Here is a 25,059-nt window from a genome sequence, read left to right as displayed (position 1 = left end):
CCCGCGAACCTTATGAGGACAAGCAGTTATGGACAATCAAAGAATGAATGAATTAAAAACAAAAAAAAACCTTTCATGTTGTATGTCTCTTATCTAAGCCAAAATTAAAAATATGTCCTTCCTGTGTGACCAATTTAAGAAAAAATGGCTGGCCTAATTTTTAGCACCTCTTCACCCCTCATAAGTAATGAACAGTCCCTATCCCTAAGCACAGAGGCCAGCTCGCTGACAAGGAGCACATGCAGAACACTTTGTCCAGTCACAGTCCGACATGACAGTATAGCACAGTTTCCAATCAAATGATCTGGGTGTGTTAGTCTTATTTTGAGAAATGCTATTAAGTCAAATTTCAGTTGGACTAACAAGTTTACATGAATTTCAAAAGTCCTGTTTTGCTAAAACAATAATTCGACTTTTTCTAACATCATGTACTGACTGTAAAGCTATAAATCACAGCGACTTACATCAGTTTGTTTTAACATCTATTTATTACCACCTTAATATGAGAAATTTGGAAAATACAAAGATCGGCTTATTTATACGTCTGAAAATCTCAAGGAATAAGAAAAATATAAAAGAAAACAAATATGAGGTTATATTGTGTATCACAAATTTTCCGAAAGGGACAGATTATATGTTCAGATCTACAGAGAGCAGGAGACACACAGACCCTAAACATGCAGAGTGTAACTTTCACTATAATGTCAATTCATTCTGGTGTGACAAGTCTGCCACCTATCTGTGGAGAGAGGGAGAGAGAGAGAGAGAGAGAGAGGGAGCTGAGTGTGTGATGACTGATCTACAGTGAACAGTTGAATGGAGGAGGAGATGGTCAACCATCACCCCCTTGTGGCTGCCATTAGAATAGAAGTTGCCTTGGAAACAGAGAAGCCCTTCCTGATTTTCTATAGCTAATCAGATCACTGTAAACAAAAAACTAAATGAGAACCATGGTGACAATGGTAATTGCTTTTTTTTCCTCTTGATTTCATGATTTTGGAAGTGGTAAAGAGAAGAGATGCTCATCCATGAATTATATGCGTAAAAAAAATAGACACCATATCCACAACGATAATCAATAATCTTAAGCAACCAAAAGATTTTTGTTTGTTGAGTACAAGAAGGTTTGAAAGATCAGAGCTCACACGTGCACACAAACAGACCAACAGACCGCATCCCCTCCCAGTGCACGTTACAGAGGGGAGGGAGGTGTGTGAGGAGATGCAGCGAGCCGTCCGGCTGCAGCTGCAAGGCAAGGGGGGAGCTGGGGTGTAAGGGGGACAGACTGGGCGGGAGGGGAGGGGAGGAGGGTGTTCAGACGGGGCAGAGGCCTCGGGACTAGCTTTAATAGCACCCTGCTGTGGAAGTTGCAGCTCCCCTTAAGCAGACTAGCCCCTCGGCCACATCCCTCTGCTTCAGCCATGTTTGCCACACAAGCCATGCCCGCTGAACTCCCACACAGGAACTATCCAGGTGGGCTCAGTGGGGACGGGGCTTCATGTTTCTACGGCACCACCCAAACTCACTGATACGTTTGAGTATGTGTGCACATGTGCCTCTGATCTGCAAAGCCTTTTACATGCACGAAAAAAGGTACCCTAAAAACATTTGGTGAAGACAAAAAAAACAATGAGAGACCAGACTTCAACATAGTTCTATCTCTTCATAATCAGGATTACTCTAAAGTCTACTGAGAAGCTGGGCAGGCGGGGAGGGATGGGTGGAGGGAGGGGGGCGAGAATAAAGGAGGGAGGGCAGGGACAGGTGAAGAAAAACAGGACAGAGGAGAAACATTAGGGAGGCCATCTAAGCGCGCTCTCCACGGATGCGGCGTGCCAGTTGGATGTCTTTGGGCATGATGGTGACACGCTTGGCATGGATGGCACACAGGTTAGTGTCCTCGAACAGACCCACCAGGTACGCCTCACTGGCCTCCTGCAGGGAGAGGGACGGACAGCACAGACCAGCAGGAGAAGTGTGACAACTTTACCATTTGGAATTCAAAGTGATGAAGCTTTATCAACATGTTCAGCGCACGCACGCACGCACGCACGCACGCACGCACGCACGCACGCACGCACGCACGCACGCACGCACACACGCACACACACACACACACACACACACACACACACACACACACACACACACACACCTGCAGGGCTCCGATGGCGGCGCTCTGGAAACGCAGGTCAGTCTTGAAGTCCTGAGCGATCTCCCTCACCAGGCGCTGGAAGGGCAGCTTACGGATCAGCAGCTCAGTGGACTTCTGGTACCGACGAATCTCTCTCAGAGCCACAGTTCCAGGCCTGAAATACACAGGGGTGTAAAACATATGGCCTGTGGGCAACAACCGGCCCCCCAAAGGGTCCAGTACGGCCCACAGAATCACTCTGAGCACCAAATAATTCTGCACTTATGAAGGCTAAGGGGTGACAGGTAGGGCTGGACGATATGGCTTTAAAATAATATTGAGATATTTTGAGGCTACATTGCTATACACGATATATCTATATTTTTAAATGTCCTTTGAACAATGTTAACTGCTAATTATAAAATTATTCAATGAACTGCAGTTAAAATAAAGTTAAATAAGGTAGCTACTGTCATATTAAATAAAAACTTTTATAATAAAATTTTAAGAAGTATTGTTATAATTAAATAAATAAAAGCGAGCCCCATGGTGCTTTTATTATGAAAGACCTGACTTGTCTCAGGCAGGAAGTGTTGACGTTGTGAACTTGAAGCTTCCAGTCATAAGTTGAATGTTAGCAGACTGTTAAACAGATACCGCGGCGTCTTTAACCGTGAGGATTCATTCACTGTGAGCAGGAAACAAGCTTGACAGTTATCCTGCCATGGAGCAGACTTGTTCAGCAGCACAAGTTACCATGGTTACTGAGCGGGAACTCACATAAGCCACGTTCAAGCAACAGATCTCTCGCTTAAACTAGACGAGACTTATCAAAATAAGTCAGGCTTTTCCTCCACCCTCGATGGAATACCCCTCAACTTCAAGTCCACAACAAAAACATCAACACTTCCTGCCCAAGACAAGCTGGATGCTTCAAAATAAAAGCACCATGTGTTCCACTTTGATTTACTTAATTATAAAAATATTTTATTTAACTTTTCTATAACAGTACTTCATTTAACTTCATACTTTACTTTATGTAACATTATAACAATATTTTACTAAACTTTTGTTAGTATGCATTTTTATGATTATGCTTCTTCCATAGGTCCTTTAGAACTCTGTCTACCTCAAGTAAATACCTGCATATATATGGCAAAGTATTAGTGCCTGCAAGTTATGTTTGACCATGGATACCTGAGCTGGACCAGTGCCAGTAAATTTAGCAACACAAATACATGCCTCATTCCTCAAAAGAAGTCTAGTACCTGACATGTCAGTAATTGATACCTACCATCTACGTCACAGCACTGTATGAATACTTCTGCCTTTCTAAGTGATCTGTGTTAGTTAGTCCGCGTTTAGTCTCGTCTCTGTCTGGGCTGACCCCAGCACTCGTCTTTGTTGTACTTGTCCTCATTTGTAGTCTTCATTTTTTTCGTCTTTGTTGTCATCTTCATTTATGTTGTACTTGTTTATTGTACTCCTATTCATTGTAATTGTAATTATGATTGTATAATTATACTTTTACTCATATTAAACGAGTACTGATTGAAGCTTTAGCGGGTGTCTCCATCCTTCAGAAGTCATCACAGAAAAGTCATACTATCAACTTTATTATAACAGTAGTTTATGTAACTTTACTCTGTGGCAGTAGCTACTTTATTTGTAACTGTAGTTCATTTAATAATTTTGTATTTTAGTAATTCACAGTAGTTTAGAGGAGATTTCAAAATATCGTGATATATATTGTGTATCACTATATAGCCTAAATATATAGTGATATTAATTTAAAGTCATATCGCCTAGCCCTGGACAGGGTTTATGTAAATTTCCCCAAAGGTTTTTAAATGTGATCAGTGCAGTTACCTCCTGGTTACCAAGGAGCAACCTAAGACTCACACTGACGAATGTGAATGCAACAATACAAAGTCAAAAATGAAATGGTATATAAATCATCCAAAACAAACAGAACCAGACCACCAGTCACAGATAGTCACACTGATGAAAGGATGTTGCCGATAAGAAGGCTGTTTATCTGTGAGTGCCAGTGTTCTGTTTGTTTAGATCACTGCCACAACTGCGCAATCAGCACAATGTTGCATATTTTCACAGTATAAAACATACAGCCACAACATCCTTCTTATAATTCTTTCTAACTTTTCATCACCAGTTAAGATATTTTTCAACTCATCTAAATAAAGATAATTCCAATGATTTTTGTCACAGACGTGGCTGTTTGGTGGGAAATCAAGGTGTTACCTGTAACGATGGGGCTTCTTGACGCCACCAGTGGAGGGGGCACTCTTACGGGCAGCCTTGGTGGCCAGCTGCTTACGAGGAGCCTTTCCTCCAGTGGACTTACGGGCGGTCTGCTTGGTACGAGCCATGACGATGAAGAATCACCTGAAGGGAAGATCAAAAATATAACACCATGCTTTGCCTTGTTTATACGTTCCTCTCTGGCCTCTCCATGTTTTAGAGCTTTTAGAGTTTGTACACCCTCTACACATGCTATTAACAATAATTATCTTTGTTACAGTGCTGATGTAGAGATGCATGATATAAGATTTTTTGCCAGTAACCGATAAGCTGATATATAACTATGGCTTCGGCCAATAACTGATATACTGATATATCCACTTTTGTGGAAAATTATGCAACTTTCCTCACAGAATCATCTGACTGAATTAACCTCTTCATGTACCCAAGTTTATCATTATTTTAAAATGTATTTCAATTTATTTACTTATGAATTTTATCTTCTGTTTATCTGGTTAATTTTTGTCATTTTTATTTTTCATACTTTGTATAATACTTGTATGTATTTCAGATATGTTGTTTGTTACATATGCTGTATCATCTACCTCATGTTTTGTGCATGGTTACTTTGTCAATAATAATAATAACAATAACAATAAAAATATTTGCTTTGTCATATCATCAGAAATTAGCATATTGGCAAATTTCCTTTTAAAGCCAATATCAGGTGATACTGATGTCATGCTGATAATATCATATTGTGCATCCCTACAATAATTTTTGTTCATTCATATATTTTAAGCAATTCATATGTGGCATTTAACCCTCTGAAGCCTAAATCAATTGACTTGATACCTTCTGAAAACATCAGAAGACATAAGACATCAGGAGACAGAGCATCAATGAAGAAGAAATGGCCCAAAAATTAGCAAGAAATCAGTACAAAAGTATGAGACAATTACCTGAAAAGTTGAAAAACAACAAAAGAACGAAAAAGAACATTAAAAAAAAAACAAGGCAATGACCTGGGAAAAGTACTTTAAGATAATACGAATTTTATAAGAACATTTGTTGATATTTAGTTATGATCATAAATATATTTCTTCCTGGGTTTTCTCTTTTTTTCCACCTAGACATTGTCCCCTTGCTTTTTATAAATACATTTCTAAATCTGCTACTTTCTTGCAATTTGTGGAACATCTCTTGTGAAGGAAATCTGTAAAGGATACAACTAAATTACTGGAAAATTAGATCATAATTCTGTAAAATAATGAAATTATGATCATTTTAAAAATATAATTATTCCTAGCTTTTTTTCCTTTTTCCATATACATTTTTCCCTAGTTTTTTCAAGATTTGTTCTACTGATTTCTGGCAATTTGTATAACATTTCTCACCAAGTTTGCTCATTACCTTTTCCCCATGTTCTTGAAAGAAATCAAACTAATTTGCTCAGGGTTCTAAGGTTTAAAAACTTGTGAAATGAGTCAGAAAGTAAGTAAAGTTTGGGACTCCAGTTTTCAAAGGGTTAATCAGTCTCATATGCACTCTGGACAAATGTTACTTATATGTCAACAGTCTGATGAACTGTTAGTACACCAAAAAATTATATTAATATCTAACTAGATTAAATGCTTATATGTTTTGAGCCATTAAACTGACAAAAAGCAGTAAAAGATTATCACAAAAGTCAAACATATAACTTAGACAGTATTAGAAATAATTCAGTGTTATTAAATAACATTTGAGTGTAAGCAATGTTTTGGTGCTACATTATATTTAATGTAGAATACAGAATTTTGTTTGCTGTTTACAGTGATCTGCTTTTTTTTCAGCCGTATATTTACATGATGCTCAGTGAAGTGTTTTTCCCGTACGTATGACAGCACTTTTGTTTTTCTACATCCCGCTCAAAGTATTACATGATCAGTTAGATTGGGCCGCCTGGGAAAACTTTTCCCGGTTTGGCAGCTGCTCAGACACACCGAGCTGAGCCAATACAGACACTGTGGACTCCAGACACCACCAATCACATGGCTCAACAGCTCAGCATTCTCAAACCCACCAATCAGCTCCGCCTGTGTCGCATTTTAAGACCAATGGGTGTTTGTTCTGCTGGCTTTAGGGCGGGACCAGCAGCGGTAACCCCGCCTCATTCCGCAAGATTATGGCCGCAGACTGAAATGAACCCACCGACACCGAAGCAATGAGCGAGACGTAAACTTTGACAATTTCCTTCAAAAACAAACAACGTGTGCACACAAGAACACCAACAAACCGTAGGAGACAAATGTGGCTATCAAATAAGCGTCAAACCGTGTGAGGCGACGCCATATTAAAGCGAAACGGCGAGGTAGAAATGGCACATGAAAGTGGAGCAGCTATTTCAGCGGTGGAAGTACTGAGCCGTTTTTCTCTGAGCCTGGCCATCGGGACAGCTGCTTCTCTCCCCTCCACAGCGTCGAAATAACACGCTATTTCACCATCAAAACTACTTCATCTCTCTCATTTTCTACACCTAACGCTTAACAGTGTGCTGTGATTAAAAAAGTATGACAGGAAATTAACTTACCAGGGGTGAATTTAGCGCTTTTCCTTCGCAAGGACACAAGTGAGTTGTGGTTGTCTGGCAGTGTCAGATATTTACTATCTCTCACACAATGGAAGCAGAGAGAGCAGGAGCAAAATGGCGGCCGTGTCAATCATCTGCCTCCCAGAATGCAACTGCCAACATTTGTAAACACTGTAACTTCATTTCCTTAAAGTGTAACTTTTGCTCCCAGACGTTGTTAGTTTGGAATAAAATGCGACGATATCGTAATAATAAAAAGTAATACCTATAATGTCGTTGTTATTCTATGTTACGCATATATTGCAGTTCGCCCAAATCAAAAGCATTTATTGCGCGATACAAATTTGGGTGAAATAATGGAAATGGAATATGGGTTAAAATGGGAAAAATAAAGTTTTCTATCTTGAGTTTTTTGTTATATATATATATATATAAGCAGGCAGTCACTAAATATATTATTGCAATAGGCCTACTGCTACAACTATTTTCTACTAGAACAATATTGTTTTTTATTGACCTCTAATAATCAGGATGGGCAGGGTAAAAGGCAACTGGTCCTATTTTCCAGAAAAATCATGTCGCAGGTCAGTATTCTCATGTTGGTCGTAAGAATACTGCAGTTTAAACAAGTAGGGTCAAACTATCAAAATGTTTGCAGGCTGTTTTGCATGTTATGAACAATTAAACATAAAATAAAAATATTTTTCAACAGACATTACTTTTCATAGGAAAAGGGTTTTACTTAGTACATGATGCATTCAGGTAAAATCGGACAAAAAAGGCAAAATGCGACATTTTTCTGTAGTGAAACCAGCATGCTTTCAGACTATCAGGAGCCATAAAATCACGAGTTATGTTTTTTTGTGTACAGTATACATGTGGACAGCACTTGTCTTATGCATGATGACATGTTTTCATTGTGTTGTCTTGGTTTGAGATTTTTTATTCTGCGGCTATGAATGATTGATTAGTGATGCCAAGTACAAGTGAGAGTCTTGCACACCGTATGTCAGACTATCATACATTATGCAATATATATGCACACAATATACATTACTTGACACATCTCTTCTATCTGTCCACACCTTCAGTTTAACGAGGTGTCAATCAAAAAGAACAAAAGAATTGCATCAAAATGCATTTAGATCAAGTCATCAACATTTTATTTCTCACCAGAGAGCAGGTCAGAATCAGCAGCCGCAGTGCAGATAAAGCTCTAATGTCCTGCTCAAGGGGCCTTAAGCAGGGTGGACTAAATCAGGGGCATCATTTGGGGCCATCCGTCTGGAACATGATAACTCTTATCTTAAGGCCTACATGTTGTTTCCATATTATTATCACATCTGTGTGCTTAGATATGTTTCTGCACCAGAAGAAAAACAAAGAAAGATGTCAGGGTTAGACAAGGACATCAAGTCACAACGGGGGCGTCTTGGAGGAGATCAGCAAGGTAGAGGGGAGGTAAGTAACTAAGGACCTCCTACAGGACAAAGTTTATTGAGGTGTAGTGTTGCTGCTGAAGTGATGAACACATAAATGGGTTTCTGCAGCAGTGAATGAGCTGCTCAGGGGTGACAAGGTGTCCAATTAAGATTTCAGATTTCTTACAGCTTACTTTAATTGTTTTTATTATTATTATTAGTAAAAAATTGTAAAAATATCCAGAAAACTATATTTAAAAATTACAAATTTATAGTTATTTTACAGAAACAAAACATATTTTTTCAGTTATGTTTTTCTTTTCTTTCCTTTTTAGCACTTTAAATTCATTTTGTTTTTTTCTACTTTTCTTTTTATGTTAAATATTTTAAGGTTACTGTCTTGTATTTTTTCACAATTTTTTATTTTTTTGGCCATTTCTTGTTTATTGTTCATTGCCTTCTTCTCATGCTTTTGAAAGAACTGAAGCCAACTTACTCCTGCATATTTTATCACAGTTGTCTACTTCCCCTGACAAACAGGAAGCTCTAGTTAAAGAGCTAGTGTGTCATCTAGTCGGATCAGATAAAGTCGCAGATTGCAACCAGCTGAAACTTCTCCTGTGTGCCAGTTATGTGGAACTACAGTGCCAAAACTGAAAGAGCAATGGCCCCGTCTACAGCCAGTGTTTGGTTTGTCCATTCTGGGCTACTGTAGAAAAAGGGTGGTGTAACACAGCAGATTCTACAGACAAGCACCTGCTTGTAGATCTTAACCGCTCATTCTAAGGTAATGAAAACACACGTGGTAAGTAGAGCTACAGTTACAGCTCCCATTAGGCCATTTAACTGGACTACTGTCCTTGTTCCAGTATACAAGCACCAGGGGACAATCCATTTATTGATGAGGTATGTCCTATTTCATCATGGTAGGTTGAGTCCCCTTTCAGCTAGTTGCAACTGGACCTTCTTCTGGCTGACCTATGACATCACACACCAAACAAGTTAGCAAGCGGCAAACGGGTTACATGTTGAACAATGACAACACGGATAACTATTGCCGCTGTACATTTTGTATGTAGTTTACACTTCACTTGGTACCTTCATCTTGTTTTATTTTCTTCACTTCTCATTTTTTTCACGGCTTTCTTCTATACATTAAGTTGTTTGACTTCTGGGTCAAAGCCCAGAGTGGGGACTATGGAGCATGCACAGAACGTCTAGGCCAGTTCAGATCCTACACATGAAAGAGAATTATTAATATTCTGAATATTGTGTTTCCTTTGCTCCAATATATACACACACTGGACCTTTAACATGTTGAACACTCGCATTTTCTAAAAGCAACATGTCACTTTGTTGTGTTTAGTCAGAAATAATTGAAGATAAACTCTGAAATACATTTGACTCAGACAAAGAAATAACTTTTATGCTTCCTTTACAGCTGACTGAGACTTACTGAAAAAGAGCCCTTGATATAACACACATATGTGTCAGACTGAACCAATCAGATGTGTTAGTAACATGATGCACATATTAAAAGACATGGAGTATAGCTATTCCTGAACAGTTTTATTTATTTCATATCTAACTGTAGATACCTCTAGTTTGAGACAAGAGTGTTTTCACATTCAAGTACAGTGCCTTACTTCTATTCCCCATCTGAAAAGGTTTTCGATAAGGCAAGAGGAGCAAAACCTGCAAGCGATATAGAAGTCAAACAGTTACAGAGTACAACCTGGATTTAGACATATCTGAAACATATTGTAATCCATACATCATGGTAAACCAAAAGGGCATGTAGTATAATACCAGATGGATGTACTATACATCGATTTCCAGCCTGAAAATAAATGCCCCCCATATTAAAAAACAACAAAAAAAAAATCCCTCCCTCATTGTTTTAAATTCCAAATCAGTGAGGCATTAAAAAATGAAATAACCCCAGTAGGTCAGCTGTCAACCCTGAACTGTCAAGAATCATCAAAAGTGATCTCAAATCTAAATATCACAATGTTTGTGCATTATGACAATGGTAAAGTAAACAAAATGTTCTGTTGGAACAAAATTTAAGGCTCGTCACCAAGTTGTTTTTTCCACAAAGCAGCGGCAACATGTTCTTTACCACGTTGTTAGAGAGGACACTGTTTTAAGCTTTATTCAGTTAGTCCAGTTCACAAAAGTACCGTGAATGTGATGAAAAAAGGGAAATAAAAATGACCTCTTACACATCTGCTTACACGTCTGCAGGTACAACAGGCATTCATCCATCTTCCCCTCTTTATCCCGTATGTGCAACAACTGCGCCGAGAAGTTTGGTCCCTCTTCCAACAAAGAACAAACAAGTACCAAAACATTCCATTAGAAGTTAATGAAATCTGTTTGTAGCAAAGAGACATAAAAATGGCACAGTCACACAGAAAATAAGACACTGATCATCACTATATGAACTCAAAATAACCCACTGCAGCTCCTTGTCAAACCTCACACCCAGTCAGATTCTTCAAGACAAACGCGGACACACCGTCCCGCCGACTTGTGTACATATTAGCAAGAGAGGCTGCGATGACCTACATCCATCCTCCATCAAGAACTTGTGCTGTAACATCCAGAAAGAACGCAATGGATAGTGAAGGACACAGAACTGTTCTGTAATAGATAGAGTGCATGCATTTCTAAAATGCAAACCGTAACCCCAGTTGATGCTCATACCCAGCGCCACACCTAAAAAAACAAAATACAACTAAAATCCCTTTTTACTAGTGTTTCTATTCATATATATATTCATATATATAGAGAGATTTATTTTTTTTTTTACATTTTGTGTCCCTGTTAAAAGTACCTTACATTTATCATATAACATACATTTATGACTGGCTACTGTCTCAATCAATCACAATAATATGACCTCTTGGACAATAATTTCAGGTACATTCAGGACATCCTGTAAAAAGTCTTACAATTTTCTTTACAATTCATTAAAAATACAGAGGAGCAAAAATATTGGTGATACGTCAGTCCACTGTCCTGCAGAGGCTGCGACCGTAGTTCAACAGAGTCTTTCTTCTACACAGCTAAAGATTATTCCACACGTTTTCCTCCTAAATGCTTCATTCTGTACGGATCTCTGTCTCTGGCCTCTGGAGTGCCAGGTCAGTCTGGATAAAGGCTCCCTGGCCCAGTGCTGTGGAGTACGCTCTGTTGTTGTGGCTGAATCCTGGAGCCGGGTAGGAGCCTCCACGTTTTTGGACAGGGGCCTGAGGTTGAGGTACTGGGTGATAATCGTCCAAGTTATCGTAGTGGGACTGCACAGTTTTGCTGCTGTGTTTCTGATATGAGTAGTCTCTGTCCTGCTCGCTATAGTGCTGCTGCTCTCGCACGCTGTGTGAGCGCTCCGGTTTGGAGCGGGCCACTTGTTCCCTGGGGGCCGCTGGCTGGTCGTCCGTACTGTGGTAGCTGCTGGATGTTTTCCCTTTACTCTGGTGGTGGTCAGAGTCGGAGCACTCGTAGCGTGGGGTGAAGTTCCTCTTGTTGGGGTACTCCTGTTGCCAGTGTTTGGACCTGCTGCCATCTCCACCCAGCTTGTCGTCTCCGCTCTCGTACTTGGCGTCGTGTCGGCCGCTCTCCTGCTGATGGGACAGACTGTGGCTCAGAGAGGCTGGAAGCGAGTGAGAGGATTGGTATTTCTTGGAATTGCTTTGCTTGGCGAGCCCGTCTGACCTGTCTCCCATCGTGCTGCCCTGGACATGTTTGTCAGTCTCCATGTACATGAGGACGTCAGAGTTGGACACCATGTGTCTGGGGAGGTAGCGACCGTCTTTGCTCTCGGCTGCAACCAGCACAGCTTTGCCAGGGTCAGATTTGCTGCGCAGGTGCAGGGTTTCATAACCTGATATATCTGCTGGTGCAAACAAGCCCACATTGTCGTACTGAGAGAGGACGGGGCCCTTAATCTTCTGTCGGGCCCTGCTCTCCCTGCGGATGGAGTGCATGTGGAGCCTTTCTGACTCCTCGGGGTCCCAAGCGAGGTACGCAGCAGCTTCCTTGGCCCCATGACTGGGGGGCATGTCCCTGCTCACAAAGCTGTGCTCCTTCCCAGGTGGGAGGACGTGGCGAGCAAGGTAGTGGTACCCAGTCGCCTTTCCACCCGATCGGCCTGTTGTTCCAGCTGTTCCAGGATCCCGGCCGCCATGGGAGTGGAAGTGGCGGACTCGGATGGTGCCGTAAGGGTCTATGTCATAGTAAGGCGCCTCCAGAGGGCTTGAACCAGAGTACGGGCTGTAGCGATACTGAACCCGACCATTCTCAAAGTAAGGCTGCAGCTGGGTGACGTGGTAGTCGGCCTGTGAGGACTGCTGCGTGGGCTGCTGGTAGGCTTTGCACTGGTACACAGGCCGATGGTAGAAGAACATGTCATCATCTGGAGGAACTTCAGTCCTCTGGATGGGCACTGAGCGGATGGTGGAAGGAACGTGGAGTGAGTGCACTCTGCGGATGGTGGGATAGCCTTGGTTTCTATCATGGCTGTAACCCTGATGCCCCGCCCCTGGAGACACGTAAACACTGCGGGGGTTTCCTCTGGACTTCATGGAGTGGTGGTAGGACCTGGGGCCTAAAGTGCTGTATCTGTTGTCCAGTCTGGCACTGTAAGGTATCTGAGGCTCAGATTTGGACACAAAGGAGAGGTGTGGGGGGACACTGTCTGGCCGGAAGTGGTGTGGTATGGACTGTGGGCCCAGCGGGACAGGCCTCTGGTGGTAGTACGCAGCTCCTGGAGGCTCAATTAAGACCGGCTCTCCTTTAGCATGGTACAGGTAGGCAGGCTGGTGTGTGGAAGATTTCCGAGGAGAAGGAGGATGATGAGGCAGAGCTTCCTCCAGGTGGCCGGGCACAGGGCCCTCAGCCAGGATGTGGTAGGAGGCTTCACTTTGGCTGAGTGCTGCTGTGGCCAGTTTGCTCTCGATGGTTCGGACAGGAGGAGCTGGAGGTTTGGGTGCGTACGCATCGTGGTACTTTGCAGAATCTGTGCAGGGCTGGACTGGCTTAATGGCCTCCCAGGGCTTCTCAACGGGCTCAGCAGAGGTGGGTGCCACTCTTGCACTGGCCTTGGAGGGGAGCTGAGGCTGGCTCTGGGCTTGTGTCTGAGACTGCGTGTGAGGCTGTGCTGGAAGATGAGGCTGTGTCTGAACCTGGCTCTGCTGCTGAGTTTGTGTTTGGTGCTGGGGCAGTGAGACAGCCTGCCGCTTGGGCTTCTGAATTGGTGGAGGAGGCTGTTCTGATGGTTTTGGAAGGATTAGGGGCGGTGCAGTCTCCTCTGGTTTGACCTGAGACAAAACACAACAAAACAGACTCTTTATTTACTGAGAGAAGTTTACAAAAACACAAGCTACAGTGGGACAGAGTGTTGCTGCAGTGGGACAACAGGTTATTATGTCATGCTGTGAGCAGCATGAAAGAGGCAAAGAAAAAGACCAAGTTGCAATGCACAGGTTGAAGGGGCTGAGGAGATCACACTTTACTGGAGCTGCACTTTTCATGACTTCATGTGACAAATAAATGACTGATTAATTCACTGATTAATTGACAAACTCTTAAAAGGATAGTTCAGACTTTTTGGATGTGAGGTTGTGTGAGGTACTTATCAACAGTCAGTATTCCACACAGTAGATGTCAGTCTGCACGTGCCCAGTTTAGAGAAGCAGGCTAGAGTCTGACATTGAAGCTCAGCATGTACTGCTGTGGAGGGATCAGCAACAAAATGTGTTTTAGCCACTTAAAATGTAATATCTGTTTAATTGTAAGGTATACTGGGAGTTCTTTTAGCACTTTCACATGTGACAGTGATTTCCAACTGTAAAATCAAGTCATTATATCGCTCTCTTTAAAGCCAGACTCCACTGAGAAAACTAGTGATTTAACATCACTGAATACAGGAGCTGCTGCTCTACTGCTGCATTCAACAGGTAGTTCGTTTTTGTGTGACATTGGCATTTAAAGGGTTAGTTTGGATTCACACATTAAAACAAAGTAACTAAATGGCTGAAGTAGCAGCAGAGCAGCAGCTCCTGTGTTCATCAAGCTAAAATGACTATTTTTCTTAATAGAGTCTGGTGGCTTTGATGAGAGCATTGATGGGAACTGAAGCTGCAGTGGTTTCTCTGTCAAACAGACTATCTGAAGAAAGGTAAAGCAGAGAACATACTCTCAGTATATTAACAATTGAACTGATATTGATTTTTTTTTTTTTGGCATGACTTTTTTTTGGGAGGCTGAAATAGATTTTGTTGCTGACCCCTCCACAGCAGTACTTTGCTTAGCTTCCATGTCGGACTCCAGGCTGCTTCTCCAAATTGGGGGCTGCTGGCTGACATGTACAGTATGTAAGACGCTGACTATGGATAAGTACTTCATACAAGCCCACTTCAAAAAGGCCATTCTCACAATTTTATGTTTATTTGTTTCAATTTTATTTCTTACATTCCTCTTTTTCCTACTGGTGCTAGTGCCTTGTGTTGTAGGCACATCTGGCTTTGTTGGCTTTAAAAAACAAGGGCACAGTGAATATCAGAAAGCTCTAAAGAGCTATATGACTCAAACCTTTAACACATAACATATTATGACATAACATATATTATATAAGACATTATTTACCCTAACAGCAAGCGATACATTTTGATATTATCAATGCATGAAATACTGCAGAAGTAATCCAAACAGAATATATAATAAACTACACATTTAAACCCCCATGGCAAATGTATTGACACATTTGGTATCTTTACATTATGCCACAAACATTTTGCATATCATGAACTATAATGTATAACCTAATTGTTTTCCAGTCTTTATGCTAAGCTAATAAACTTCTGTGCTGGCTGTAGCTTCATGTCGGATGGACAGACATGACAGTGGTCCTTTCATTTAACTCTCAGCAAGAAGACAAATAAGCACACTTCTCAAAACACTGAGCTCTTCCTTTATGGCTTGCAGCACCGGAAATGTAATCATTTCCTAAAAATGTATTAACACCAAAATATAAAATTTGCACTTAACATGATTTCAATATGTCATAAAACCCAATAATGTAATATTTTTTACGAATAATACTGTAAAATGTCCTAACTGATATTGACATTTTTACTATAATACCTTATTACATTGGTGGGAAAGTATTACACAGCACACAGTGATGCAAACTTTGCCTGATCAGAAAATACTGTAAATCACCCAAGCTGTAGAAAGTGTCCAGAAAAGAAGTGTTAAAGCAGTAGCTCTTAACCTTTTTGTTCACTTTACAACTATAAAATCCATAATTAATTTCCCAATCATGGGGATTTTAGTTTGTTACATCTTTGCCTGATAACAATGCCCCACTTGCCATCAGTTGTTAAAGTCAATTTCTACACCAAGCCGAGTCTACATTTGAAAAACATGAAATCAGTGTCAAATGTTAGTGTCACGTTAGCTTATTGAAAACACTAACAGTCATTTAAATTTTGCATGCCTGCATACTTTCCAAGGAAAAAACATACTTTTTAAAATTAAATGTTATTACATTATCAGTTTTGAAAAAGATTGACCTGAAGGGTATCATTACATTATCAGTAAGAATGGGATTATAATATCAGTCAGGACATTTTATTACATAATTGGTCAAGGTACCACATTATACATGACATTTTTGATCGGGTTAAATACAAATTTTATTCAATTTTCAGGCGTTGTTAGGATATTCGGGAAATAGCTGCATAAATGGGTGCTACATGGCTACTTGCTCATGTTATGCTGCATATGAAATATTTGGATCATGGTTACTGCAGCACAATATCACAATGCAATGAGCCTTGAATCTGACAGTGTTATGGTTCTTACCTCAGGAGCAGGCCGTGGTGAGACTCCAGTATCTTTGCAGCTGTTACTGGGAAAGGGTGCTGGAGTGCTGGCAGATGAGCTGGTGCGGACTGGGACCTGTCCTGTCACAGACTGTTGCCTTTCTGGACTTTTCCTTGTTGGAGAAGTCTGGCTGGTTACACTGGGGAGCGGGGCACACTTGTAAAACGGAGTGTCTGGTGGGGAGGAGTCTGGTTCTGGCTGCAGTCCAGATGGAGTTGTAGTGGTCTTGGTGCTGTCTGATGGTTTGGTAGTGCTGCTGGTTAACTCTAGAGGCTGCGGTTTGACTGTGGGACTGGTAGCAGAGGTATAAGATGAGGCTGGGGTAACTTCTGGAGCAGTGCTGTTTGGTGGTGGGGAACTTCCTCTCCCTGCTGCGTCCTCTGAGGATGTCTGGAAATGTGGGAATGGTGGATGTGGTGAGTCCTGGAAGTTGGAGGCCTCCTGTGGCTGCAGAGGGGACACCGGTGTGGGAGGCTCAGAGGATCTGGACTGAGACTGAATGGAGACCTGCTGGGCGGACTCAGCCAGGGCCAGGGCCAACATGCGGGCAGCATTTTTAGGAGGGGGAGGAGGAGGGGCAGTTGTGGGAGCTGAAGAGCTGAGGGAACGAGGGGTGAGGTCCTTTGAACAGTCCGAAGGTACGACTCCTAACAGGGACACAAAAACACAAGGGATCTATATTTGAAGCACAGAAAGCAAGAAAGTACATGAAGAAAAGAGATGAGAGCAGACAGATGTGTTTTCAGGAGTGCAGACTCTTCAAGGAGGAAAAAGGTGACATCCCTCTGGGGGTCTGGGGGCTTGCCCCTCTGGAAGAATTCTTTCTTAAATAACAACTATAAAATGTGTTTTTCCTGTTGATTTTGTCTTGTGAATATAGGGAAATACCCACCCTGTCTTAATGTAATCTCACTGCTCAGGCAACATAATCAGGATACTTTAACAAATGTTCTGTTCAACTCCATCACATTGTTTAAAAGAACAATTTATTAGATAGATAGTCAATATCAAAACTCTGATGTTGTTGATTTTGTATTTTTCTTATTTATTCCTCCTTGTGTCACATGGAAGCAAATAAATCTACTATATCAGATAATATAAGATATATGTATCTCTCTCTCTCTCTCTCTCTCTCTCTCTCTCTATATATATATATATATATATATATATATATATATATGTATGTGTGTGTGTGTGTGTCTATATATATATATACATAAATAACTGTGAAAACATCAGCAAATATCTCCTTCGGACAGCTGTATTTATTCAAGTTTTCACTAAAAACTGAATTTTACGAGATTACTAACACTGCATTACGTTTACCTATTCCCAATTAAGTTTGCCCATTCATGATTTTCACTCAAGAGGGCTTGAACACATTATAATGTAACTTTATACAACCTCTGTCTACAGTTAGTTATGGCCACTGACTGTTAACAGCTATGTTAACCAGACAGTCCCAAGCCTGACACATCGTCATATTAGCAAATTAATGTTATGACAACGCTACTGTAAGAGATTCGTACCATGCGGGCAGACAAACTGGCCTCACCTAAACCTCGTGACTGTTCTCGCCACCCCGGACACCCAGCCCCTTTTTAAAAACTTATCAGATCTACACAAATCTCACAAATGACCTATTTTGTAAGCGTGGTGCTCAGGCATCATATGAAAAGATGTATTGAAATGAAATCCTTGCCAACCTGGCAAACTAAACCTAGAAAAAAAACATTTATATAATTAATGCCAACTTATTCTTAATCTGCATAATGTAAACAAAACAGTGACAAGTCAGACCTGTGCCAGACTTAAAACATTCACTCTCTGCTTCCTACCTTGGTGTTCTTGGCTGCTGGCAGCTGGTGCCTGCTGTACGCTGTCCTCTCCTCTCAGCTCTCGACTGTCGGCACTGTCAAAGGCTGCCAGCTTAGAGTGCAGCTCCATTTGGAAAGCTTCACTTAGCGAAGGCTCAGCCGCCCTCAGCAGCACACTGCCCATCAGGGGTGGAGAGTCCTTGGCTACTGAAGGAGGAGATAATGGCTGTGGAGAGACAACCTGTCCAGCTGTGTTCTTGTCAGGCGTCTCTGTAGAGAAAAGCTCTGAAGTTGCAAATGGTGTCAAACTAGTGGTTTTTCCACATTTAATAGGTGACACAGCCTGCGTGGGTTTATCAGTGTAAGAATGGGAAGTGGTCAGTTTCTTGCTCTCCATCTTCTCTCCAGCAGCCAGGCTGAAGTCTGTGGACAACAAGGGGGACATCAAGCTGCCCAGGTAGGCAGCGGAGATGAGGTGAGAGCCGTTGGTCTTGCCACAGATGCTGCCGGGGCTCCTCTTTAACGTGGAGCCCTCGGCCCCGGCGGGTGAGTCGTCTAGGGGAAAGGCGTAAGAGGTATCGGGGAGACTGCACTGGAAAGACATGGGGTCAAAGTCCAAGGAGGCCATGCCAATGTCCGGCGGACTGAGGTCCACATCTTCACCTGCTGAGCGGGGAGGTGAGATGAGGGCAGGTACACAGATGGGCCCGTCGTCTCCATCGCTGTCCTCTGTGGCGCCAAGGTTGTCATAGGAGTTGCAGTGTTGCCGGCTGTCCAGCAGCTCACCATTAAAAGAGGCTGACAGGGCGTCACTGCTGGAGCGTGGCCGCCGAGGACGGTACACCTTGGACTCTCCTGAAGGAGGACAAAGATATAATCAGAAACAATTTCTTTTCACAGGCCCTGAGGATAGCAGTAAGCTATGCTGTAGAGAGAGCATGTGAAATATACTGCATATATATTAGGGTTTCTACAGCATCAGGCAAGAGAGATGCAAGACTTTTTAAAGGCTGATTTTATGCCACTTGGAAAAAAAACCAAGACCAATTTTACTATAACCAAATTTAAAAAACCAAACAAAAAGTGATTTTGATCAAATGTTTGTTGTAACATCAAACATGAATTATTGTTCCAACGAAAAGTTAGACGATTTACTATGTTCAAAAAGAGAGACGAGGTTAGAGAGGGGTTTGTATTGAATTTGCACTTCCCAATGTCATCCAAGTTACAGGGACAGCTAGCTACAGATAGGATCCTCACCTCTGAGCCATATGGCTGTTGTTAATTCCGCTATCTTGATCTGCTGGACTTAATTGTGGGAGGCAATCAGTAATGAATTTTTAAAAATATATATGTTGACAATTATTTTGAGATTTTAGAATGCAAGGTTAAAAAATAACTATAAAATTCTAGTTCCCATGTCCCATACATTTTTTAAGACTATTGAAAGATTGATTTAAGACATTTTTATACCAAGTAAGGCCTTATTTTTAAATTAATTAACCCAATACCTTTTAAGGCTTCTTAGGGATATGCAGGAACCCTGTATATGAATTGAACAGCACTGACCCCTGAAAGTGAACTTAATAACAAAGATGAGTACCTTCAACATTGTGCAGGGAACTGAGTGACTCTTCACTTTTGGCTGATCTTAATGTTGCTGTGTCTCCTCGGCCTCCTGAAACGTAGCATTAAAGAGATATCAGACTCCAGTTGTTTTAGTCAAATATGCTTCTCTCATTGCACAGTTGTGAGGTGAAAATTTGACTTTTTTATTCAATATCTGGAGAAATGACTCACCAGCGAGAGCCATGGCCTTTAGTTCATTGGGTTCACTGGGATTACGATGCAGCTTGCGCTTGGACATGGAGGAAGACTTGCCAAGGTTGAAGAAAGAACGCCAGCTACCCACAGGAGACTTCTTGGATTTAATAGGAGGCCTCTTCCTATGATTTTACATGGTGGTGGACGAGCAGGCAGGGAAAACTTAGTTTCACTAACTCACATACACATTACACTACTCAGTGACAGGTTTACACAAAATGATCAGTCACATGTATCTGTTTTATAACTGCTTTTTCAACATTATCTTCACTTTTAGGACTTCTGACCAAGTCTGAAAGTGGAAACAGTCCAGGTCCTGTGAGACACTGACAACCTGATGATCAACCAGGAAATGAACCACTCTGCCTGCAGCTTTACCAGCTAGCAGCAGGGGGAGACACATTCCAGCTTGAGCCTGAGTCCAAGTCCTATTGGTATCAACATGCATGTTTTTTGCTCCAAAATCTACAGTCGATGTGCACTGTAAGATTAACATCTATGTCTTTATCAGTGTCTCTAAATTAACATTTTATAGTAATTATTCTGCTGAAGACATGGTCATGATCAATAATATAATGAGCAGGAGTGAACAAACCTCTCAGTTGGAAACTCGATGACAGTGTGGAACTTTCCCTGCAGCGCAGCCGGACCCTCGCCCACCTCGATGTACTTGCTGTCTTCAGTGACTGGAGAGTTAATCTGAGCCTGGGTCCTGGCCTGGGCCTCCTCCAGACTCAGAAGCTTAGTTGACGGTGATGAAACCAGCAGGGATTTCGGCCGTGACAACGAGTTGTGTCCTGGTGATGTGGATCGGAGTTTATTGCTCATGTGGAAGCAGCAGTGGGTGGTTGAATGACAACAAAAAAACAAACAAAGCTCTTATCTAACTGATGCCTGTACGTACCTGCTCCCTCCCGTATAAGTGAGCTGAGTTTAGTGCTGAAGAGAACATCCACATGGTTGAGGATGAACTCGACCACCACCGACTGGATTCGCACTTCCATGAAGGCTGCTGTGCCGCTGAAGCACGCAGATTCAATCTGTTTCGACCTGACAGCAGTGAAAAGGAAAGCATTGTGTTTCATTTAATAAAGTGCTCCACTTAAACAAGCACAACTTTTGAAGGAAGTGAATCAACCATACTTAATTAAACATGAAAAAAGTGGTTAGATTTGAAGTGATGACATTTGTGTGAAATGATTTGAAGATGCATTTCCAGCCTGTGATGTAGTGTTGATCAGCACTCTCCCACAAACAGCTGCTTACATCCTTCATTCAGGCACAATGACTCATTTACAGCAGGAGACACGGTACTTCCTGCTGCACAGAGCCCATTAACACAGCTGATTCCAGACTGAGAAAGCACTAATGTGGGCGATATAAAAAAAGAGCTCAACTATACATACATCACATGGTTACGATCATTAGAATTATATTGAAATGTACATTGTTGTAGTACTTAAAGGGAACAAGACAGCTTCCAGGTGATGATTGGCAGTGTATTCAACACTAGAGTGTGCCATGTCATATTATCCACGATAATATTAGTATAATATTTATCATGATAAGAAAATTCTTATCATGACAATGGCAATATTTTGACTTGTTGAAATAAAGGTGTCATACACACTGCAACAACAAGCAGGCTGAAAGTGAAACTGCTATCAATAGGAAGCATTTTCAGTAAAGTGGGATTAGTGGCCTAAGCATCCTGAATGTTTTATAGACAGTCGCAGACTTTTCAGACTCTTTTTGCGACCTACTGCTAAACTGTCAGCGGCTCTGAGCAGCACAGCATCTCTCTACCTCTCCTCTCTCGCTGTGGGCACACAGGAATCCATGTCATCAGATAACTTTGTCATTAGCCTGTCCTGATGCAAACCTATGTGACACTCACAGCACCACAGAAAACTTTATATATATATATATATATATAGATAGGTATATGTATATATATATATATATATTTATATATATGTATACATGAATGTGCAATAGTCAATGTAACATAACAGCCTGTTAAAATATATGCAGGTCTGTGTGTGTGTGTGTGTGTGTGTGTGTGTGTGTGTGTGTGTGTGTGTGTGTGTGTGTGTGTGTGTGTGTGTGTGCGGGGGTCTGTCATTCCAGCTATATAGATTAAAGACAATGTTTTTGGTATTTTGCAAGTGTTCAGATGTGTGTGCTGTAGCTTATTATATTTTATACAGTATCTAAATCTCACTCTGAGTTATTGTTGTTGTTTACAAACTTATGAACCAAATATTTGAAGGAGAACTTCATTTATCTTGTCATAGACAACTATAACACTTATTTTTTTTGCAATTGTATGTTCTTGAACTTAATAAGTAGATATTAGTTATCACAAAAATACCCTAAAATAGTGTGATATTATTTTACAGCCATATCGCCCAGCCATATTCACCAGGATAATAAACCATGCATCCAAAGAACATTTTGCGGGACAGGACGGCCTCTCACCTCAGCAAGTTGGGCGCCCAGACGATGGCCAAGTTCTTGCTGTGCATGTTGGTGATGTAGCTGAACGCTGCCAGACGGGAAAGGTGTCTCATGAGGAACTCCAGGGTCCTAGGAATCAAATATTCATGTATTCAGATTTAATTGGCTCCCACTAGTGATGTGCAGACTAATGGCCATGATAGAGCTGCTTCTTCAGAGCATCAATATTTCACTGCATGCTCAAATCCCACAGGAATGTCACTTAGAAATTTGCATTTGTATGCTTTCACAAAGAACAGAAAATTCAATTCATCATCATCAATGCAAAGACCATCTGGGACCTGTTAAATGATTCCACTCAATGCAGTGTGGCAGTAGAAAAACCCTTGATTTTAACACAGACATATGCAACACCAGTGTGACTCTGTGATCTGGCAGTTCCCCGGGCCACCAGAGGGGGGCAGTGTGCCTTTACACTGACCTGTAATGCGGTGGAGGAAGCTGCTGAATGACATCATGGATTTTGATGAGTCGTTCTTCGTCTGTTGCTGCTGATACAGCATCCTTCAGAGTGAAAACAAAGAGAGAGATGGGGAGATAAGCAGAGGGAGATAAACTGTGGGATGTATCAGTGTATCAACATGAAGATGATTCACTTGTCATCCCAGATACACCCCGCTTCATGGAGCATGGAGGGGACATCCGTCTGCAGCCACAGAACCCCCTCCTCTAACCTCCCCTCCAGCTGCCATAGCAACCAGCAAACATTTACTTCCTCTTCAGGAACGCCTCTGTTGTGCTTGGAGAAGGTTTTTATTCCAAGTCACACAGAGAGTGGTTTGCTGCATTTGTAATGACAGGGTGTGTCAAGTACAATGCAATTATTTCACAGTGTCTGTGTCTCATAACTGACAGATACATGTGCAGAATTCCTAAAAGATAAATCGGAAGAATTCCCTATGGCGATCAGGGAAAAATTTGAAATCAGTGCTGTCAGTCCCACCCAGTCAGTGTCCTCTGGTAAATTGGTGCGCACAGAAACAACCTAAAAAGTCAGGTGCTGTAATACTTAGCAAACTCTTATCCACACACTAATGTCAGAAATAGATGTGTGAAAAGTGTTGAGTCCTGCTGAGACTTTTCTTACAGAGAATTTCTCGTAGAGCTGGTAGGTGAGCAGGGGGTTGGGCAGCTCTCTGAAGTAGAGCTTACACAGCGAGCCAACACAGTGGATGTCCTGGATGTAAACATCTTTGGTCAGGTCGGGGATCTGCTCAGAATCAAACTCGTGCCTGATGGAAGAGAGAGAGGACGAAGGCAGGGTCAACAAATTAACCTCTGAGGAAGAAAAATGCATCCATGAATGACTGCTGTAGTTTGATGGATACAAGACATGACACAAAGTCAAGAAGCATTTTAGAAGCATTTTAGAGGAGAACATTATTGATGTGTGCCTACAACTCTTTTCCTTTAATCTTTCCATTTCTGTGGAAAGTTCAAAAGAATCAGATTTGGTAATAAAGTCATCTCGGGCTGCAGATGGACCGTGTGTCATGTGGTTAGTGGTGCACAGTATGTTTCATGTTATGTTTGGAGACACAAGTGAGGAGACACAATGAAGTTGAGCTTTCTCAACCAAAAATATCAACATGTGAATACAATGTATTTATATTTACTTATACTTAACCAAAAAATCACACATGACACTGGAACTGGTCTTCATGCCTTCAATGAGTCTGACAGAAGAACTAGAAATGTGGCCTGTGTTTCTATATTCTCTAACCATGACAGTAGCATTTAGGTTTATTTAAAGGTTAAGTCTGTGATTTTAGAGAAAGACTGTAGAAATCTGAACTGGGGCTCTCCTGAACACCAGTTAGTTTAGGCATCAAAACTCCAGTGAGAAATAGTTGATGCATCACCAGTGCGGTAGGGGCGCTAATGACAGATGAGAACATAAATCAGACGTTTTGAAATGTCAGTATTCAGTCAGCGCACCAAAAATAACTTGACAATTAGCAGCTTTATTAGCGTACAGGTAGCAGAAGCCACATGAAAACTTAACTGTTGCTTACCGTTCTTTATAAATGATTTTCCAAATTTGTTGTAGATATGTTGTATTGATTTACTATTTGTTAATTTATGGGCCTAATTTCAATTCAACACCAAAACAAACGTACCCCTCCCCCAGTCAGTGCTCCTTCAGAAGCTCCAGTAATATCTCTGACATTATCAACATTTCATTGCTCTCATGGCGTAGCTCAGCGCCTCATGGACAAGGACGTTCAGGGAGATTAGCTGGCAGTGTTCTGTAGCTTAGACAGAGCCGCTTTCTGTTTCCCATTTAAAGAGCAGAGGTTGTGTATGAATTCAACAAACAGGGTTTGATTACAATCACAAACTGCACCTTTAACTGAGACAGCAATACGGCTGTATATAAATCTGAAGTTACAAAATTAAAAACACAAATGAAGTAAAATCGACAAAGCATCCAAAGTCTTCAAGACTATTTCACACCAGACCCATAAACTCTGCTGCTGGTGGCTGATGTATTGCTAAATTGTCCATGTGAAACAATGGCTGCCGCCAAAAAACTATCTCAGATACCAGTTAAAGTATCCCCTTCAATAATGGTTTAGTCATTAAAATCACTTCTTATCTCAGGAACTTTGTCCAGTG

At 41.5% G+C, this 25,059-nt stretch overlaps 2 protein-coding genes across 7 annotated transcripts in view; both read right to left on the bottom strand.

The window, feature by feature from the left end:
* Positions 1 to 469: 469 nt before the first annotated feature.
* h3f3c (H3 histone, family 3C) lies at positions 470 to 7,126 on the bottom strand. Its single transcript, XM_042498871.2, has 4 exons — positions 6,969 to 7,126; positions 4,397 to 4,540; positions 2,156 to 2,309; positions 470 to 1,935 (listed from the first exon to the last, which is right to left on the bottom strand). The coding sequence occupies exons 2-4, from the start codon at positions 4,522 to 4,524 to the stop codon at positions 1,807 to 1,809; spliced, it is 411 nt and encodes a 136-aa protein (XP_042354805.1). The 5' UTR covers positions 4,525 to 4,540; positions 6,969 to 7,126; the 3' UTR covers positions 470 to 1,806.
* A 2,817-nt stretch (positions 7,127 to 9,943) lies between these two features.
* arhgap32b (Rho GTPase activating protein 32b) overlaps positions 9,944 to 25,059 on the bottom strand; it is a 162,630-nt gene continuing 147,514 nt past the window's right edge. For all 6 annotated transcript variants that reach the window (XM_042498778.2, XM_088088925.1, XM_042498779.2 and 3 more), the window contains 10 exons: positions 23,528 to 23,672; positions 22,862 to 22,944; positions 22,402 to 22,509; positions 20,825 to 20,970; positions 20,516 to 20,717; positions 19,897 to 20,042; positions 19,700 to 19,774; positions 18,118 to 18,951; positions 16,259 to 16,926; positions 9,944 to 13,710 (listed from right to left, as the gene is read on the bottom strand). In XM_042498778.2, the coding sequence (XP_042354712.2) occupies positions 11,497 to 13,710; positions 16,259 to 16,926; positions 18,118 to 18,951; positions 19,700 to 19,774; positions 19,897 to 20,042; positions 20,516 to 20,717; positions 20,825 to 20,970; positions 22,402 to 22,509; positions 22,862 to 22,944; positions 23,528 to 23,672 (4,621 nt within the window). In that variant the 3' untranslated portion in view covers positions 9,944 to 11,496. The remainder of the gene's footprint in view (positions 13,711 to 16,258; positions 16,927 to 18,117; positions 18,952 to 19,699; positions 19,775 to 19,896; positions 20,043 to 20,515; positions 20,718 to 20,824; positions 20,971 to 22,401; positions 22,510 to 22,861; positions 22,945 to 23,527; positions 23,673 to 25,059) is intronic.

This window comes from Plectropomus leopardus, chromosome 15 (genome assembly GCF_026936395.1).
Source record: "Plectropomus leopardus strain MGB_pleo_1.0 chromosome 15, ASM2693639v1, whole genome shotgun sequence".
NCBI classification, from domain to species: Eukaryota; Metazoa; Chordata; class Actinopteri; order Perciformes; family Serranidae; genus Plectropomus; species Plectropomus leopardus.
The sequence above is the reverse complement of the archived record's forward strand: the minus strand, read 5'-3'. Positions and strand labels throughout refer to the sequence as shown.